Source organism: Gymnoscopelus braueri (assembly GCF_963280865.1).
Source record: "Gymnoscopelus braueri genome assembly, chromosome: 9".
Classification (NCBI taxonomy): Eukaryota; Metazoa; Chordata; class Actinopteri; order Myctophiformes; family Myctophidae; genus Gymnoscopelus; species Gymnoscopelus braueri.
The window spans coordinates 25,841,650-25,861,667 of record NC_137610.1 but is presented as its reverse complement, the minus strand read 5'-3'; the positions used below and the strand labels follow the sequence as shown (position 1 = coordinate 25,861,667).

Here is a 20,018-nt window from a genome sequence, read left to right as displayed (position 1 = left end):
TAGTTTGTTTGCATTTTCAGCGCTTCCTTCGCACAGACTGTATGACGGAAGCATTTGAACACTGTGTGAGTCAACAGTGTGGCTTTAGAGACTACTGTAACGTAACACAGTGGTTCTCAAACTTTTTCATGTCAAGGACCCCCAAAATGATATGCATTTGGCTGCGGACCACCCCCCCCCCCCCAAAGGACCCGACTTTGAGAACCGCTGCTTTGAGATACTGTAACTGTAACACATCTGTCGGTGGACAAGGTTCTGGTCCACCCATAAATTGACCTGATTACTAATCCCTTCCCCAGCACGGTCAGTCTTATGTTGTTTTCTGTAGCCAGCCCTGTTGTAATCTAATTAAAGGAGCACTTCACCCATTTTCAAAACCTAATCATTGTAGTAATTGGTCCTCACTAATGCTTATAATAAGATGGCACGATTTCTGTCTACTCACTCTGCCTCTCATTGGTGGACTATATCGACTGTTGAGAAACCTGCCTACCAATGACATCATCAGCGGGGATTCCAAGCTTATAGAAACTACGGACTTTCTCTCCCTGAGAAGTTCTAATGCTGAAATAGCATATATGTATATGTATATATACAGTATATGAAATGTCCACCACCCTCCTCTGAGACACAGAAATGGCGCCATCCTATAAGGAGCATTAGTGACGTCCTAATAGATGAAGATAGTTTTAAAATGGATGATCATTTAATGGATGGATCATTTAATGATGCATTTGAACTGTTTTTCTTTTTTTTATCCTTATCCTTTTTTTATCCTTATCCTTATACATTCCTTTATTATTATCATTCCTCTCTTCCATGGTCCAGATTCCGCCACACTGTGGCTGACCCAGGAGATGGGCTTCAACTGATCATGTGATCTGACACCTTTCTTGTTCCCTGCGACCTACCATGGTAAGTATTGTCACTCACACTCCCATGCAGGCACGCATTTACACACACTCACTCACTCACTCACTCACTCACACACACACACACACACACACACACACACACACACACACACACACACACACACACACACACACACACACACACACACACACACACACACACACACACACACACACACACACACACACACACACACACACACACACACACACACACTCACACACACACATTCACACGCGTTGGTTTTGCAAACATCTGGGGACATCACTGACATACCCCAATAGTAACCCTAACCCTACCTACAGTAAGAAACAGTAAGAAAATTCTTCAAACACTTTCAAGATTTTTCTAAATTGCAGATGTACAAGCTCGCAGAGTGGCACGAAGTGACTCACTGTGAGCTTGTAAATCTGCTATTTCTGAATAGCCAACGTATAAAACGCTATTTTTGAATAACCAACGTATAAAATATGGATAAAGGGGTTAAAATGTATTAACACATTTTGCTGGGGACCCCTCAAGGACCCCTGGGAACCAATCTGGTCTACACCAAATCTCTGTTAACCCTAGAATAGGCATAACGCACGTGTGGGGGGCTCTCAGCTTATGTCAGCTGAGAGTTAAGTTAAATGTTAAAGGGATAGTTCACCCACAAAATGACTTTTTTTAACAACTACTCAACCCGTTAAGCCTTGAATTCATGGAGATTTTTTGGTTTTGGTCGCATTCCTAATCGAATATTCGAAGCTTAACAAGAGCAATACTATGGTTAAAACATTTGTTTATAACCAGTGTATATTTCTTTTTACTTTTGAATATTCTAACTGTCTGAAAGGGTGTCATATAATCCCATCCCATGAGTGATGGTCTCATGAGGTGGCATGACACTTAAATTAAATAATTCATTCATTCATACAGTATAACCTGGGACAGTAGTCCACACAGGATTACACTGTGAGATTGTTTTGGAGTTCATATTTTTTTTAATATATTGTATATCGTCTTTGTCGGGTGGAAACCTCATCCAAAATTATATTTCAGGATTAAAATTCAAACATAGCTAAAGTAACACTTCTACAACCTAGAAACGCATTGTGAATCTGCTTTTTGTGAAACGCGTTGTGAAGAGGTTTCTGCCCGACAGCAACCATATATTTATTATTATTATTTCATTAATTAAATATTGGATTATTGGATCAGGAAATGCGGCAAAAAGTAAACAGATGTCCGTGGATTCAAGGCTACATGGGGTGCGTAATTGAGAGTAATTGTTTTGTGGGGTGTGAGCTTTCAAAGTTGCTAAAAATTACGAAGTGCGCAGAGCCCTCATAAATGGCCTTGGGTGGCAAATGGCGCAGGAGGACAAAAAGTCAAATAATAATTACACTTCCTCTCTCCACCTCTCCCTGGTGTGACTTGGCATGACTTTTGCCCAGACGGGCCAGAAAGCAGCACGAGTGCTGCTTGCAAATACGTCACAATTTGAGGCAAATTAACAAGGAAAGACTAAAGGGTTCCAACAAAGCCCTAAAAGCAATTCTATACAGAGCAGTGCCAACCAAGGGTGTTAACAGTAGCACATTTTGCACATTTTTAATGCATTGATATATATCTGCGAGCTTGCACATCTGCTATTTTCGAACATTTTTGAAACATCTCTTTTGGGGGTCCTTGGCACAAGGACGAGTATCTATACTCTAACTCAAGTACTGGGGTGGAGTACTTTTATACCAGGAGTATGATGATGATGATGATGCAGCCCCCTGTGTTTTATGTGGTGTCTGTCATTTCAATATGTATTTGGGTGTTTCTGTGCTGGTCACAATGTGAAGTGTGTGTGTGTGTGTGTGTGTGTGTGTGTGTGTGTGTGTGTGTGTGTGTGTGTGGGGTATGATTATACTCAGGAAGGATGAGAGGGATGAGAGCCACTCTGTTGCCATGGCGACGGACAGGGATGTAAACACGTTACCCCTGACTCATCCCTCTACATCTACAATATAGCCTGTCTGTCTGTCTGTCTGTCTGTCTGTCTGTCTGTCTATCTGTCTGTCTGTCTGTCTGTCTGTCTGTCTGTCTGTCTGTCTGTCTGTCTGTCTGTCTGTCTGTCTGTCTGTCTGTCTGTCTGTCTGTCTGTCTGTCTGTCTGTCTGTCTGTCTGTCTCTGTCTGTCAATTTCAATTACATTCTGTCTGTCTGTCTGTCTGTCTCTCTCTCTCTCTGTTTGTCTCTCCGTTTGTCTCTCTGTGTGTGTGTGTCTCTCTCTCTCTCTTTGTCTTTCAATGCACACACACAGGCACGCACGCACACACGCACGCACGCACGCACGCACGCACGCACGCACGCACGCACGCACGCACGCACGCACGCACGCACGCACGCACGCACGCACGCACGCACGCACGCACGCACGCACGCACACAATAGAGTCCAATCTCAGAGAGACAAGAGGATACAGCAATGAGAGCCTCTTCAGACTGCAGGAACAAACCAAACCACCTCTCTGACATACATACACTCATTTAGAACAAACATTCACGCACACGCACACATGCACACATGCACACATGCACACACACACACACACACACACACACACACACACACACACACACACACACACACACACACACACACACACACACACACACACACACACACACACACACACAGTGTTGTAGTGCTAATTTTGGAAGTGGGGGAGTGCACCTCTTTGACACATGCACGCGCGCGCAAATTTTTGTTCGGGTCTTGCGTGGATTGGAGGTCTTTTTTTGTTACTTTATTTCGGTTTTAGGGTTAACCTCTGATCCACCCTTAGCTCTTGAGTCTGACTCTTGCCAAGTCTGCTTATTTGGCCTGTGGACCACCCCACAGGGTTTTCTAAATCTCACCTGCACAACCCAATATTATGCTGTTGTTACAAATTTGTTGCTTTTAAATGTGCAAATGATATTTTTTAAAATCATTTTTAAAAAAATTACAAAATAAAAAATAAAAAAAAATAATCATATTTTTTTTTTTTTTTTTTTTTTAAGCAGTTACAGAAGTGAGGGAGCGCCGCTCCCCCGCGTCCCCCCTCCACTACACCCCTGCGCACACATGCACACTAACTAGGACACGAAGGGAGCCGTCACATGACCCACTGGTTTTCTACAGACCCGTTTTAAAGCCTTCAAATCCAAATTTGAAGCAAATTCAAATCCACCATCTTGGAATTTCCGATCCGGAAAAGCGACCGGAAACAAATGCTATTGGGTGGAAGTGCAGCGAGGACCCTATAGAGGCATACCCTACTTTATCAACAATTCAAAATAATAAATGGGACCATAATTTACAACAAATATTTAATACAATGATTAGTTATAAAATCAAGTGTGAAGCCCGGTCAAATCTCCATTGTAATCAATGGCGTGGTAATTGTTCTACAGCCAGCAGGGGGGGAAATAGCAGCACTTTCTAGGCCATTAAACTGCATAGAACTGCAGGCCTGATAAGCACTTCCTTATTATTGGCCTCAAATCCAGCAGAGCTTCCTTGCCGCTACTTCCTGTATCTGCGTGACATAGGTGGTCGCCTTCTTAGGAGATCGGAATTAGGTTAGGAGTCTATTCATTCCAATGGGAGAAGTGAACGTGAACACAGCTTCTGAACCATTCTTTACCTCCATGGTCACTGAACTAAATATTGGACCCAATCGCAGTCCAAAATCAGTTCAGTTCAGTAGGTGTTTTCAGATGGTGGGCAGAAGTGAACCCATTAAGACCTGGAACGCATCTGTGTCACTTTAGATTTCTTTGGCTATTCAAAAATAGCAGATATACAAGCTCATAGCGCGGCTTCGAGGGCCGCGCTATGAGCTTGTTGATCTGCTATTTTTATTTTTATTTTTCAAACATTTAGAAAACATTTAGAAAACATTTTTAAGAATCGCCTATGGGTTATCGCCTTAATGGGTTAACTCACAACAGGTGAAACCATGTGACACACACGACTCTAACCCATCATTCCAAACACTGTCGTACATTCCAAAAGGGGACCATGACCCGTCGGCTGAGCAGCTCCACCCGTTCCCACACCGAGGACTCCATCTTCCTGAAGCCTGATGAAGACCCCGTCTGGTTGGACGAGCCCACCACCACCACGTACACACATGCAGACGGAACAGGGGAAGGAGGAGGGACCCCTGAACCGGAAGTGGCCCTTAAAGCAGTCCCCAGAGGGGGGGATGATGACGACGATGGCGAGGGCCTAAGAGACGGAGAGGAGCCGACGCCCAGGGAGACCCAGCTGTTCATCCAGAAGATGACCGCCCTGCTGGTTGAGGTGCACTGCTGGGCCGCTGCCTTCGCCCTGCAGCAGCTCCTGGTAGGTCAACACATTATCACAGATAGGCGTCAGTCAGTGGTGGAAAAAGTACTCACTTGTTTTATTTAAGTGAAAGTATCAATACTGCCATGTAGAAGTGCTCTGTTACAAGTAAAAGTCCGGAATTCAAAATGTACTTGAGTAAAAGTACAGAAGTATTGGTATCAAAATGTACTTAAAGTATCAAAAGTAAAAGTACTGAAATGTTTGAAAATAGCAGGAGTAGAAGTAAAAGTACTGAAAATTGGAAATACTCCAGTAAAGTAAAAGTCCCTAAATATTTTACTTAAGTACAGTACTTGAGTAAATGTACTTAGTTACTTTCCACCACTGATGGTAGGTCAACACATTCTCACAGATAGGTGTCTGTTATTGCCGCTCTGTCGTTTTCACTCCCTAATGCGTTACTATAAGACTACAAAAACTAAAAGGTACGCATTGGAGCTTCAAATACTACGCGATCAAGAGTTTGGCGAGCTGCCTTGGTGGCTCACCTGGTAGCAACGCTTCGCTAGTAACCTGCAAGCTTCTGTGATCGAATCCCTCTGTGGGTAGACTTTTCTTTCCACATTTCCACATTTTTGTGAGGTTAGGGTCAGGGTTAGGATTAGGGTTAGGTTTAGGTTTAGGTATATTTTTGTGAGTTTAGGGTTAGGGTTTGGGTTAGGTTAAGGCATAGTTTTGTCAACATGCAACATCGCCATGGCGTCCCGACATGTAAAAACTTGACTTTCAGGGCGTCCCGACATGTAAAAACTTGACGTTTCAGGGCTACTGACAGAGCAGCAAAATCTGACGCCTTGGGAGTGAGAACGGGTTGGGTAGGTCAACAACTCTGGTGGTTCTCAAACGTCTTCATTTCAAGGAACCCCGGTTTGGTACTGTATGCATTAGAACCCCAGGCATTGATACCAGTTTCTATCTCTGATACCGCAATCTATACTATATTTAAACTAAAGGCTAAAGGGAGAGTGGGCGGTTGATGTCACTATGACTCAGCCATAACCATATAAGGCTATCCCCAAGTGTGTTACCTCAATGTGTCGTCATGGCATCAGGCGCAAACAAATCAGTCAGCTCCATACATGGGCACGAAAGGGGGCATGCCCATATATGGGCATATTCTGGTGACATCAGGGATCTCCATATATTGGCATAAAAGGGGGCATTCCCATGATATCATATGGGTGTGTGTGTGTGTGTGTGTGTGTGTGTGTGTGTGTGTGTGTGTGTGTGTGTGTGTGTGTGTGTGTGTGTGTGTGTGTGTGTGTGTGTGTGTGTGTGTGTGTGTGTGTGTGTGCGTGCGTGCGTGCGTGCGTGCGTGCGTGCGTGCGTGCGTGTGTGTGTGTCCTGTCCTGTCCTCTTGCAGGGCTACTGGGTGTATTTTTTTATGCTGGGATACGGGCCCCTGTCCTCCATGTATAAGACCCTGCAGGTCATAGATTTCTACATGGCCTTCTTCATGTCCTGCAACCCGTTGCTGGGGGATGTGAGTATCACAGCACAGCGCAAACACCTTTTTGAAAGTATAAAAGAATAGGGCTTAAGTAGTTAAAATGAGAATGAGCACATGCAGCAATGATAATATAATATACAATATACAATAATATTATTTAAAACAAATTCCGTAACACTTTACCTAAAGCTGCACTATGTAACTTTTCTCTTCTAACCCGGATTTGAACCCGGTTTCCTGCTCAAGTGCTGAAATGTTTACCATTGAGCTAATAGAGCCGGCCTGCTTGCTCAGGTACCATCAGGTCAAACTTTGTGTCAGATCCTGTGTCTAGGTGAGACATGACCTTTGACACGATCTAATGTCTCAATAGAAGAGCATGGAGACAAAATACAACCACCCCAATTGTATAAGTTATTATTGTATTAACATACTCTACCATACAGATTGGACAAAATGTAATTGTATTCATAAAAAAAAGTTACATAGTGCCGCTTAAAGGTTGTGTATTTAATGCATTATAATCACATTTATAATGCATTATAATGCACTTATAAGGCTTCATAACACTCATTATAAATTTTATAAAAATTTTATAATTATGCATAACAAGTTATAGCAAAGACACTTTACAACTAACTAAGTCAAGGTAGTTATAATGTGCTGTTCCACTGAGCTTTCATTATGACCAGCACTTATAATATGTCATGAACCTTGTTATAAGTTGTCATACATGATTATAAACATTTATAACAAATTCTATAATGCCTTATAAATGCAATATAATGCATTATAAATATGCTTATAATGCATCATAGACCCGACCTTAATATACAGTACCATAATTTCGGCCTCTCTGTTCTTTGGTCCGATCTCCCTTTCCCTTTCCCTCTCCCTCTCCCTCTCCCTCTCCCTCCCTCCCTCTCCCTCTCTCTCTCTCTCTCTCGCTCTCTCTCTCTCTCTCTCTCTCTCTCTCTCTAGACCCTGAGCATGATGATGGAGGTGGTGGACTGTAGAAAGCACCGTTGGATCATCCACTCCACTGGATGGCTTGGCATTGCCCTCTTTGTGATCATGGTAAAACCTTCCCCACACTGAATCTGTTATTGCTCACATTAAGATCCCTCTGTTATCTCAGCTTTGTTTCAAACATACAGTATGATGTTGTACTGTAGCATTGTGACGCTGGGTTAGCGGCAGTGCAGTGCAGTGCAGTGCAGGGTTTCCCTCCTTTAAGGTTTATTTGACCTGACAGCAGTAGAACTGACCTACTTATTGTGGTGTCGAGCAGTGCTTTCTCAAAGTGGGTGCCATGACACCCTGGGGTAGTGGTTCTCAAATGTTTTCGTGTTAAGGTCTCAAGGACACTCAAATTGATATGTATTTGGCCATGGGACCCCCATCTGATTTTTTTTTGTGCCAGGGACCACCAGAAGAGAAGATTTAAGACAACAATAAATAAAGATTATGCAAAAAATTCCATCGATTCTTTCGTTGACTTTCAGATTGCTGTATTGATGCTGTGGTTCTCAACCTTTTCAGGCTGCGACCCTCCAAAATAACCCCCACCCTGACAAGCACTTGGAATTGTGGGAGTTGAGGAATTACATGATTACATTTAGTTTCACTTGGTTCCACGGAACATTTTTTGAAAATAGCGTGTGCATGTAAATCGGCTATTTTCAACGTTTTTGCCTCTCTCATCTAAAAATGACACAGGTGCGTTCCCGGTCTTAATGGGTTAAGCAAATCATCTGAGGACCCCCCCCCTCCAAAAATCCTGTCTGTCTCTTCCTCAGATAGTGCACTTGGTGTGTAAGTACTACTACAACTACAGCTGGTGGTTATGGGCGGCGGCGCCAGCGAAGGCGCCAGCGGCGGCGAGGGGGTCGAGGGACCACAGCGGGAACAACAACAACCGGAGACAGTCTGTGAGCCGCCAGCCGTCCTTCACGCTGTCCGAGTGGACGGACGCCCAGGAGGACCTGCTGGACCTGGAGCCCGAGCCCCAGACCCCTGTGTTTGACCTCGGCCAGGACACCAGGGCAGAGGGGGACGCTCTGTGCCTCAGCGTCACACCCGTGGGACTGCAGGAGAGGTCAGAGATGTACTGTGGGATGATATGACAGAGAGAGAGAGAGAGAGAGAGAGAGAGAGAGAGAGAGAGAGAGAGAGAGAGAGACAGACAGACAGACAGACAGACAGACAGACAGACAGACAGACAGACAGACAGACAGACAGACAGACAGACAGACAGACAGACAGACAGACAGACAGACAGACAGACAGACAGACAGACAGACAGACAGAGTGTGAGAGAGGGAGAGAGGGAGGGAGGGAGGGAGGGAGGGACGGACAGACAGACAGACAGACAGACAGACAGACAGACAGACAGACAGACGTGATCATCCTGTATCCATGTGTTACTGGCTGTACATACACTACAGTATACTTCTGTGTTTGACTGGTGTGCAAACAAACATACAGTACAATACAATGCATTTTGGGGTAGCGGTGGCCTAGGTGTGTGTGTGTGTGTGTGTGTGTGTGTGTGTGTATGTGTATGTGTGTGTGTGTGTGTGTGTGTGTGTGTGTGTGTGTATGTGTGTGTGTGTGTGTGCACTGTACAGGAGGTTGCTGTAAAATGAAGGTAAATAAAAGTTTTTTTAAAAACTGTATTTGGGCCATTCGGTGCATTTCCCTGATCCCACCCACGCAGGAGGGGCTCCAACGTGTCCCTGACCCTGGACATGTGCTCCCCGGGCTGCACGGAGCCCTACGGCTACGGGGCCCAGCTGTCTCCCAGGGACCAGTCCGCCAAGGAGTACCTGAGGGAGGGGACGCACACGCTGACCCGTGCCCAGCTCCACACACGAGCTCTGGAGGACCAGGCCCTGCAGGCCGAGTTCTATGTGAGTGGAGCCGCTATCATGCTAGCAGCCTACAGTATATACCCACCTACTCACCTACACACACACACACACGCACACACACACACACACACACACACACACACACACACACACACACACACACACACACACACACACACACACACACACACACACACACACACACACACACACACACACACACACACACACACACACACACACACACACACACACACACACACACACACAGGTTTGTATTATTATTCTTGTGAGGACAATTTTAGGTTAGCAATTTCTTCTTCCATTTTTAATGCTAACTGTAAAGCCGAAAGAAGCTCACAACTACATGAGACTAATGCACTATAAATCAGACATAACTCAAATCCTAACTCCTTTTTAACTTTTGGTCATTTTATCGTCTACTCAGGCTTTTGTGAGCCCCCCAGACCGTTTTTAAGTTGCTTGATTCAGTATTTAGATATTTGATATTCATTTTATCAGACACGCCCCCTTCCTATACAAACCCATTATAACTTCAAACTCCATTTTTAACATGTTATTATTCATCAAAAACACCCGTCCTTGGTTCTGGTGACTCACCCTGCCCTCCTAATACGCAAGGGGGCCGTGTTTTTTCGATAACTTTTTTCATTTATTTTTAATATTTGTTTTGGAAAATGAAAAAAATTCAATACATTAAAAAAATGTAATAAAATAAATGAAAAAAGTAATCGAAAAGACACGGCCCCCTCACGTATTAGGAGGGCAGGGTGAGTCAGCAGAACCAAGGATGGGTGTTTTTGATGAATCTAACATGTTAAAAATGGAGTTTGAAGTTATAATGGGTTTGTATAGGAAGGGGGCGTGTCTGATAAAATGAATATCAATTATCTAAATAATGAATCAAGCAACTTAAAAACGGTCTTGGGGGCTCACAAAAGCATGAGTAGACGATAAAATGACCAAAAGTTTTTTTGAAAGTGAAATATCCCTTTAACCTCTAAATATCTAATCCTAACCCTAATCCTGACCTGAATCTCTTCCTAATGGTAAACCATAACCATAAAACTACAATTTCTCTACTGAGGAGTCGAGGACAATTAAGTACAATGGTCCTCACGATGTCTATTTCTCAAATGTTACTATTCTTATGGGCTCATTTGGTCCTCACAAGTGTAGTTATTCAAGTACACACACACACACGCACACGCACACGCACACACACACACACACACACACACACACACACACACACACACACACACACACACACACACACACACACACACACACACACACACACACACACACACAGATAACCGTAGGCATATTCAAAACAAACAATAACAAATAACAATGGAAGAAATCCACACTAGCATGAAGCCAAGTGGAACTTTGCCCACTCCACTCCCGTAAGCCTCAGCTCTGTGTCTGTCAGTGGGCGAAGCGAGGATGGTTGCACACTTATTTGCATACCCCAAAACCCATGGAGGATTCCATTGTCTGCCAGGCAAACAGATCACACACCTTCTGTCTGTACTCAAGTCCATCGCACGCAAAAAACATGGTTTAGATTGGTGGACAAAGTACTCAACGCCAGTACTTGAGTCAAAGTATAGATAATACTCCTGGTTCAAATATTACAAGTGAACGTTGCTCTGTAAAAAGTTTTACTTGAGTTAAAGTACTGGAGTACTTAAAAATACTTTTAATATTTTGTATTTATTCATTAGATACCGGTGTATCCAAAACAAAGTATGACATGTTACATGCTACAAAACCTGTGATAGCCAGTCATTATGGGCAAACAATATTTTGACAGGTAAATTTAGGTCTGATAATGTAGCATGCAGGCCAGGTTTTCTCAAACTTTTCAATGCCATTGAAAGAAAGTCCCCAAATAGTCATATAGTCTCTGGCTACAGCCCCCCTATTGTGGAAGAAATAAAAAAGAAATCCCGATGTGCATTTTGCATGTCGTGATGCAATGAATTCATTGTATTTGGCCACAGACCCCTATCTGAAAAGTTTTTTTGCCAGGGACCCCCAGAAGAGAAGATTTATGTAAAAAAAATAGAAAGATTATTCAACATTTTCCAAATACTTTGGATATATTCCAAATGTTTAGAAAAATTCAATAATAGCCAACATATAAATGGATAAAGTGGTTAAAATGATTGTGATGCTATGTTAACTACTTTCGCTGGGGACCGCCTGGAACCCCCCCCAAGGACCCCTGGCGGTCCCCTGACCCCACACTACAGCAGTGGTTCTCAAAGTGGGGTCCGGGGAGCCCCAGGGGGTCCACTAGCAAAATGTGTTACTATCGCATCAAAATCACTTCAATCACTTTAACCCTGTACATAAGCTACTGTATGTGAAAATAGACGATCTAAAAGCTCACATCGTGTCATAATGCAACGTGTTGTGAGTTGGTAGATCAAAAAATCTGGAAAATAATCAGGGAAATGTGAAATATTTGAACAACACAAATCTTGTATGTGGGGTCCCTGGCACAAAATATTTTCAGATGGGGGTCCGTGGCCAAATACATATTTTTGGGAATTGGGGGTCCTTGACATGAGAAGAAAAGAAAAAAAAGTCTGAGAAGCACTGATCTACTGTATCATTGTTCTCTGTGCATTTGGCAGGAAACTCCCATGAACTTTGTGGACCCGAAGGAATACAACTACCCAGGACTGGTGAGAAAGAACCGCTATAAAACCATTCTACCCAGTAAGTACAGTTTCTTCAGGGGTAATAAATAGCAGCAGTCATGTGGACTATTTGCAGTTTTTGCCCGTCCTTTTAGATCTGTATTGCTTCAGCATGTAGACCAGTTTGTCCTTGTCATCATGGTACGTGTTTTTCTATGATCTGTCTCCAGACACACATAGCAGAGTGATGCTGAAGTCCCCAGACGAAGAGGACTTCCTCACTACTTACATCAACGCTAATTACTTAAAAGTAGGTCAACTGGTGTGTGCTTTTATTTAGCATTATCGTCTCTGTCGGGTGGAAAACTGTTACTTTTAAAATTCAAAAATAGCAAAAGTAGCAGATCTACAAGCTCATGCTTTTGTGTGACGCTGTAGTATGATCAAGTATAAGGTGTTAATTTACGGGAAAAACACAAAAAGTTAAAATACGGAGATAAGAGGTTGTCACTCTCACAGTCAGCGGGGAGAAAGCGTACATTGACAGTGTGCGCGCACGTGTGTGTGTGTGTGTGTGTGTGTGCAGGGATATGGAGATGAGGAGAAGGCCTACATTGCCACCCAGGGTCCCACTGTCAACACGGTGGGAGACTTCTGGAGGATGGTGTGGGAGGAGAGATGTCCCATTATCGTTATGATCACTAACCTGGAGGAGAAGAACGAGGTATGGATGGATGGATGGATGGATGGATGGATGGGTGGATATATTTTGCAACTTATTGTTTTTATTGTTATTATCAGGAGAGACAATTCATTTATGCATAATAGTGCTTCATATTCACAATAGTCTTTCTGTACAATATTAATACAAAAATAAAATAAAAAAATTATAAATCGTATCAAAACTCAATGCGTGCAAAAGGCGTCCACTTTTTGGTAAATTGCTCGCTTTGTAGCCTCACCAAATAAGTGATTCTTTCCATATCTCTAATCTCTTTGACTTTATTCAAGCATTGTTCAGGGGTCGGAGGGAGCAGACCCAACCAGTTAATTGTGATGCATTTTTTGGCTGCCGTTAACAATATCTGAAGGAGGTAAATATTCTTCCTGCCTTCGAAACCCGTCGGCACAATTCCTAGAATAGCCGTCTTGAAATCTTGTGGTACTTGAGTATCAAATACTTTATTGATGTCGCTAAATACTACATTCCAAAACTGCCTCACTTTAGGATATTTTGGATGAATGAATGAATGGATAAATATCTTACCACATCAGATAGAATTAAGTAGATCAGTTATTTTTCAGGCTTCAGGCTTACGGTAAATTAAAAAAATGGCATTCATAAAATCGGCATCTAAGATGATGATGTCCTCGAAAGCATAGTAATACAAACATGTGTGTGTGTGTGTGTGTGTGTGTGTGTGTGTGTGTGTGTGTGTGTGTGTGTGTGTGTGTGTGTGTGTGTGTATGTAGAAATGTGCAGAGTACTGGCCCGAGGACACTGTGACCCACGAGGGCATCCAGATCACCGTTGTCACGGTGACCCAAGAGGACGACTACAGCCTGAGGGTGTTCACCCTGAAGGTGAGACTGATTGACGACCCTTAGCTATGTAAAATAACATCCAACATTAAAGGCATGGTATGTAACTTTGCCCTGTGTTTACATAACAAAACAATATATACATTTTTTTACCCATCATTTCCCTCTATACCAGCAGTCATCAGCCCCTGGAGTAGTGTGGTGGTGTTTACCTGCAGATGTAACCCACAAGAAAACGAACATCGTAACCATTAAGCCAAAGGGAATTCCTTATAGCTTGGGGGAGGTATTTGACTTTCAGGCCATCGGGTTGATGTTGTGAGCCACTCTGCTACACTCACCCCCCTTTTGACCTCCTCCCACGGGGAAACCCGATCAGGGTCACGGCAACAATGTAACGCCCGGGATTCGAACCCGGGTCGCCCTTGTGGAAAGCCAACAGTGTGACCACTAAGCCAAAGGGAATTCCCTATAGCTGGTCGGGAGATATTAGACTTTCAGGCCATCGGGTTGAGGTTGTGAGCCACTCTGCTACACAGAAACACATGGCCCTCTCGCTGTATTTCAGTGTTTTCACTGTTTGTTTTGGTAGCCCAAAAACCCCCTCATCTACCAAAACAACCAACAACCGAATATACAAAATACAGCGAGAGGGTAGTGTGTTTCTGCAGGTAAACACCACCACACTACTACAGTAGCTGATAACTGCTGGTATAGAGGGAAAATGATGGGTAAAAACAATATGTATTGTTTTGTCATTTAAGCACAGGGCAAAGTTACATACTATGCCTTTAAAAGTTCGTAGGTCCATGATAGTGATCAAATGCACCCTTAACGGACCGACGAGACTTTAGGCTTGGCTATAGGACAGCGATTCCCAACCTGACCAATTAAGTAAGTGGTCAGATGGGTGGGCCGCTGCAAACGCTTTTTGAGGATTTTCAAGTGGGCCCTGATCCAGAAGAGGTTGGGAACCACTGATTCAGGGACATTGCCTCTTAGAAAACCACGCATGATAATTGAGTAAATGCTCCCCTGTGGTGGGACTGCAGAGAGCCAGGGGATCATTATATAATGTGTAGGAGGAGGAGGAGGAGGTGAAAGCTTGTTATTTGTTGGCTCGCTGTGGTTTGTGTTTGTCTTTCCTCCACAACTCCAATATTTCCAATACAATGGACAGAAATAGGCTCTGGGGATTTTCTTAGCGATTTATTCGAACAATAAAATAAAATCGACGCTGCATGTCGGGCAGAAACCTCTCTCCATATTCTAACTTTTTGTGTTTTTTCGAAAATTTATACTGTACTTGATCATACTACAGCGTCACACAGAAGCATCAAAAGTAGAAGATCCGCAGCAGTTTTGGACATACTAAGGCAATTTTAATATAGGATGAGGTTTCCACCCTCGAAATGATAAATGGTGCATTTTATATAGCGCCTTTTATCCAAAGCGCTTTACAATGTGCATTACATTCTCACACCGACGGCGGAGGAAACCATGCAAGGCACCAAACCTGCTCAATGGGAGAAGTTTGGGGTTCAGACAGTGTCTTGCTCAAGGACACTCCGACAGTAACGACGTGGAAGCCCAGGATTGAACCTGGAACATCCTAAACTCCCAAGTGGCCGCTCTACCTCCTGAGCCCCCAACTACGAGATTTTTTTCCCCCCGATTAATCGAATAATCAAAAATAGCTGATCTACAAGCTCATAATGTTGTGGTGCAAAGCGTTTACACTATGTATATTTTTTTTACTTTTCGCCTGTAATGACATTGATTATTTCATTTAAAATATATTTCTTTCAAATAATCGATTAAAATGATTATTTGGGATTAACTGTTGTACGAGGTTTGATTATGGTACAGTACTCCTGGGTAAAAATAGCTTACATATCTGGTTTTAATAACCCCTCGCTCCCCTTAGCCATCTCCCTCATCTGCTGTTACTGTCGCCATAGCAACCGACTCCACGGTAACAACTGGGATGTACGTACTGTACATGAACAGAATGTATAGAATAACATCCACTGGAACACAGGTTCTTTTTTTCTTTTTTTTTACATTTCCTGAAAAGCAACGGTTTTGGACACAGTGACGATATTATCTGACCATCATCTCTGTACTGTATGTATGTGTGTCAGTGTTTAGGGGAGGAGCGCAGCCTCAGACAGTACTGGTACACCTCCTGGCCTGATCAGAAGACACCGGATAAAGCCCCGCCCCTGCTGGAGCTGGTGCAGGAAGTGGAGAGGGCCAGGGAGGAAGCTCCGCCCAACAGCGGTCCTACCATCGTCCACTGCAGGTGACGTTCTTCACAAAGGGGGACAGACTGTCGGGCAGAAACCTCTTATCTACATATTTTAACTTTTTGTGTTTATTCTTAAATTAACGCCCTACTTGAAACCCGGCTCGAAATGCGGTGCGAAGTGACACCTTTCAAGCTTGTTGACCTGCTACTTTTGCTATTTTTGAATTTGAATCCTGAAAAGTAACTGTTTAGGACATAATATGTCAACATTTTATTTAATATCGTCTCTGTCAGTTGAGAACCTCATTGAGGTTCTCAACCGACAGAAACTATATTAAATCAATAAGCCAAATACTGCACAGGGCAGGAATCAAACCCACGGCATTGTGGTCAAACCATAGGCTCGTTCAAACAAAGTGGTTGATATGGTTGATATTGGTTTGGGGGCCCCATCCCTCCAAGGTAATCATTTGTATTATTTATGTATTTTTGCCAATCAATGAATCTAATAAACAGTAGCCTACACACACAATAATATCAATGAAATACAAACAATATCAAATAATGGTGGGCAACCATCTCTGAATGCTATATTGAGTCTGGAACTACACCCCCCGAAAGCCAAGAAAAGGAAGCTGTCATCTGTTCGTCGTTTCCGTTTACGAAGATATATATTTTAAAATGTCCACACCAAAACACCCACTTTTAACCACTTTAAACCCTATACAGTATGGTTGAGTCCCTCAGGGCTCTGGACTAATGTATTTTCAGTTTTCTGCTATTGTGGGGAAAGCTTTCGCAGAAAATAACAGATCGACAAGCTTGTCGATCGGCTATTTTCAGCTAAAGCTTTTAAGCGGTTAAATGTGCTATACTCAGATATGTGCTGAAAGGGTTAAGTTTCCTGGTGTACATTACTGCCAGTGTGATTAACAAGGACACAGAGGGTCATATATTACGTAGCCTAAAGCACCACTCCTACCTGTATAAGCCCTGTTGTTGATTCCCACAGCAGAGCTCTAGAGCAATGGTTCTCAACCTAGTGGGCATGGGACCACTGGTGGACCGCGAGGGTATTGCAAGTGGACCCCCAAATAATTGTCAAAACACTACGATTTTAACGATAAATAACAAAATAATGTAAAAACAAATTTCATGATTTCTTTCTTTAAAACTTACAAAAAATATATTTCTTTGCGATACCAATAAATAAACAGGAACTTAAAGTATACTACTTTAGATCCAAGCTGGAACACAATCGATTGATTGATCATTAAAATAATCATCATGCTCAGAAAATGTGTGCAACCCATCTGACAACTTAACTCGGCTGCCGTGTTAAGTGGTCAGATGGGTGGGCTGCGAACGCTTTCAAGTGGTGGGCCCTGATCCAGAACAGGTTGAGATAAGTTTGGGTTGAATATTCAACAACAACCCTTGCTGGTTCTGTAGCAGGGATATATTAAATAATAAATTAAAAAAAAGACTTTATTGTGTGTTTAAAAAACTAACTGAAACAAACAAAAATCATAGAGAAAATAGTTTTAGTCTTTCTCAATATTAAGCCTAATATTCTGGGTGGATATAAAATCGTACAGAAAAAAAACATTTTGTGCAGATTCACTCAGTGTTTTCACTGAGTGAACAGTGACAGCTAATAATAATAGTTAGAATTAGAATACAAATAAAAATAATGGTAACCTAGGAGTAAGAACCTTGCTCAAGGTTCTTACTCCTAGGTTATAAAGATGTATAATAAACATGTGTGTGTGGTAAAGATATAAGGTTACCTGTGTCAGTGTCCTTGACATTGACACACAGGCTGCTAACAGGCAGTGCGTGTACATGATTTCCTAAGGGAAGCTTTTACTCTAATAGAATGACTGGGATCAATGCCAATCAATACACCAATCAATGCATCATACCAGTGGTTCTCAAAGTGCGGTCAGGGGACCACCAGGGTTCCTAGAGGGGGTTCTAAATGGACCCTTACAGATCTTGAGTGTACAGTTAGTTCCATTTGTACTCTCAGAGTTATTTGATTCATTTAAATTTAACCAATATAAAACCACATTGAGACTAAAGTCTCTTACAAGTGTGAACTAGCCAAGAGGCATAGATATTACACAGCTTTGCCAGAATGACAGATACAACACAATACAAATGACAACCATATAACATCCGTAAAACCCTACCTAGAGAGCTCAAGGAAAGGAGAAAATTGATTTGACCTTTTTAAAGGAATAGATCAAAAAAGACACCAGTGTAAAAACAGGGTCCTTGAAATTTTAAAGTTTGAGAACCACTGCATCACATTTGTTTATTCACTGTCTCTTTTTTCCTCTCTCTTTTCCATCCTCCTCCTCCTCCTCCTCCTCCTCCTCCTCCTCCTCCCTCTCCCCTGCAGTGCTGGGATCGGCCGGACAGGCTGTTTCATTGCCACCTCCATCCTGTGCAAACAGCTGAGGTACGAGGGCGTGGTGGACATCCTGAAGACCACCTGCCAGCTCCGTCTGGACAGGTGAGAAACAACCATCACCGTTCACCAGTGTGAACCTCACATCAGGGTTTGTCTGTTTTTCTGTGACAGTGGTTCTCAAAATGGGGTCTGTCGGGGGGGGGGGGGGGGGGGGAATCCAGGGGGAACAAAATGTATTGTACAACCTACGGTTCATGAGTAATAGGCCGAAATGTTAAGAGGGCTTATTTTTTAAATTTGGAAAAATTTGGGTTAGAGGTTCTTCCTTGGCCTCCAGGGAGTATGTGTGCAAATACATTTCACGCCGATCTGAGATTAGCTGCTCACAGACAAACAGATAAACACACAGACAGGGGTGAAAATATAATCTCCCGCCTCCGGCTGGAGTGAGATATTTATCCTGCATTGATATGAAATTCTGTGTGTGCGTGTGCGTGTGCGTGTGCGTGTGTGTGGGTGCGTGCGTGCGTGTGTATGCCACAGGGGTGGGATGATCCAGACATGCGAGCAGTACCAGTTCGTGCACCACGTCCTCAGCCTGTACGAGAAGCAGCTGAACCACAACGCTGAGGAGTAGGATGAGAGCCACAGGCAGCTCCACCCACACCGAGACACACCACTGTACACTATCACCACTGATGGTAGACACCACTGGACACTGTATCACCACTGATGGTAGACACCACTGTACACTGTATCACCACTGATGGTAGACACCACTGTACTCTGTATCACCACTGATGGTAGACACCACTGTACACTATCACCACTGATGGTAGACACCACTGTACACTATCACCACTGATGGTAGACACCACTGTACACCCTACCACCACTGATGGTAGACACCACTGTACACTATCACCACTGATGGTAGACACCACTGTACACTATCACCACTGATGGTAGACACCACTGTACACTATCACCACTGATGGTAGACACCACTGTACACTATCACCACTGATGGTAGACACCACTGTACACTATCACCACTGATGGTAGACACCACTGTACACCATACCACCACTGACGGTAGACACCACTGTACACTGTATCACTGTACACCATACCACCACTGATGGTAGACACCACTGTACACCATACCACCACTGATGGTAGACACCAATGATGGTAGACACCACTGTACACTGTATCACTGTACACCGTACCACTACTGATGGTAGACACCACTGTACACTGTACTATCACTGGTGATACAAACACACCGTACCACCACTGGTGTAGACGACACTACTGTACCCAGCATCATTGCAATGTCATCGTTTAACAAGATCAACCACACTTTAAAGCTACAATCCATACATTTGTCAGTTGTCTCCCTCTCCTGACGGAGTGAGCTAATTGCAACAATGTCCAAACCATTATAAATCTGGTGTGCCGTCAGCTTCAATTAACTTTGATGTTGACATTGTCAACCTGTCAGTACCTGTACCTGA

At 43.3% G+C, this 20,018-nt stretch overlaps 1 protein-coding gene across 1 annotated transcript; it reads left to right on the top strand.

Annotated features, from left to right (window-relative positions):
* Nucleotides 1–4,952: 4,952 nt before the first annotated feature.
* On the top strand, nucleotides 4,953–19,135 carry ptpn5 (protein tyrosine phosphatase non-receptor type 5; the record flags this gene model as incomplete). Its single annotated transcript, XM_080438094.1, has 12 exons — nucleotides 4,953–5,279; nucleotides 6,649–6,768; nucleotides 7,717–7,812; nucleotides 8,535–8,833; nucleotides 9,455–9,647; nucleotides 12,281–12,365; nucleotides 12,517–12,596; nucleotides 12,873–13,010; nucleotides 13,760–13,870; nucleotides 15,973–16,133; nucleotides 18,487–18,600; nucleotides 19,042–19,135. The coding sequence occupies 12 exons, from the start codon at nucleotides 4,953–4,955 to the stop codon at nucleotides 19,133–19,135; spliced, it is 1,818 nt and encodes a 605-aa protein (XP_080294220.1).
* Nucleotides 19,136–20,018: the final 883 nt, after the last annotated feature.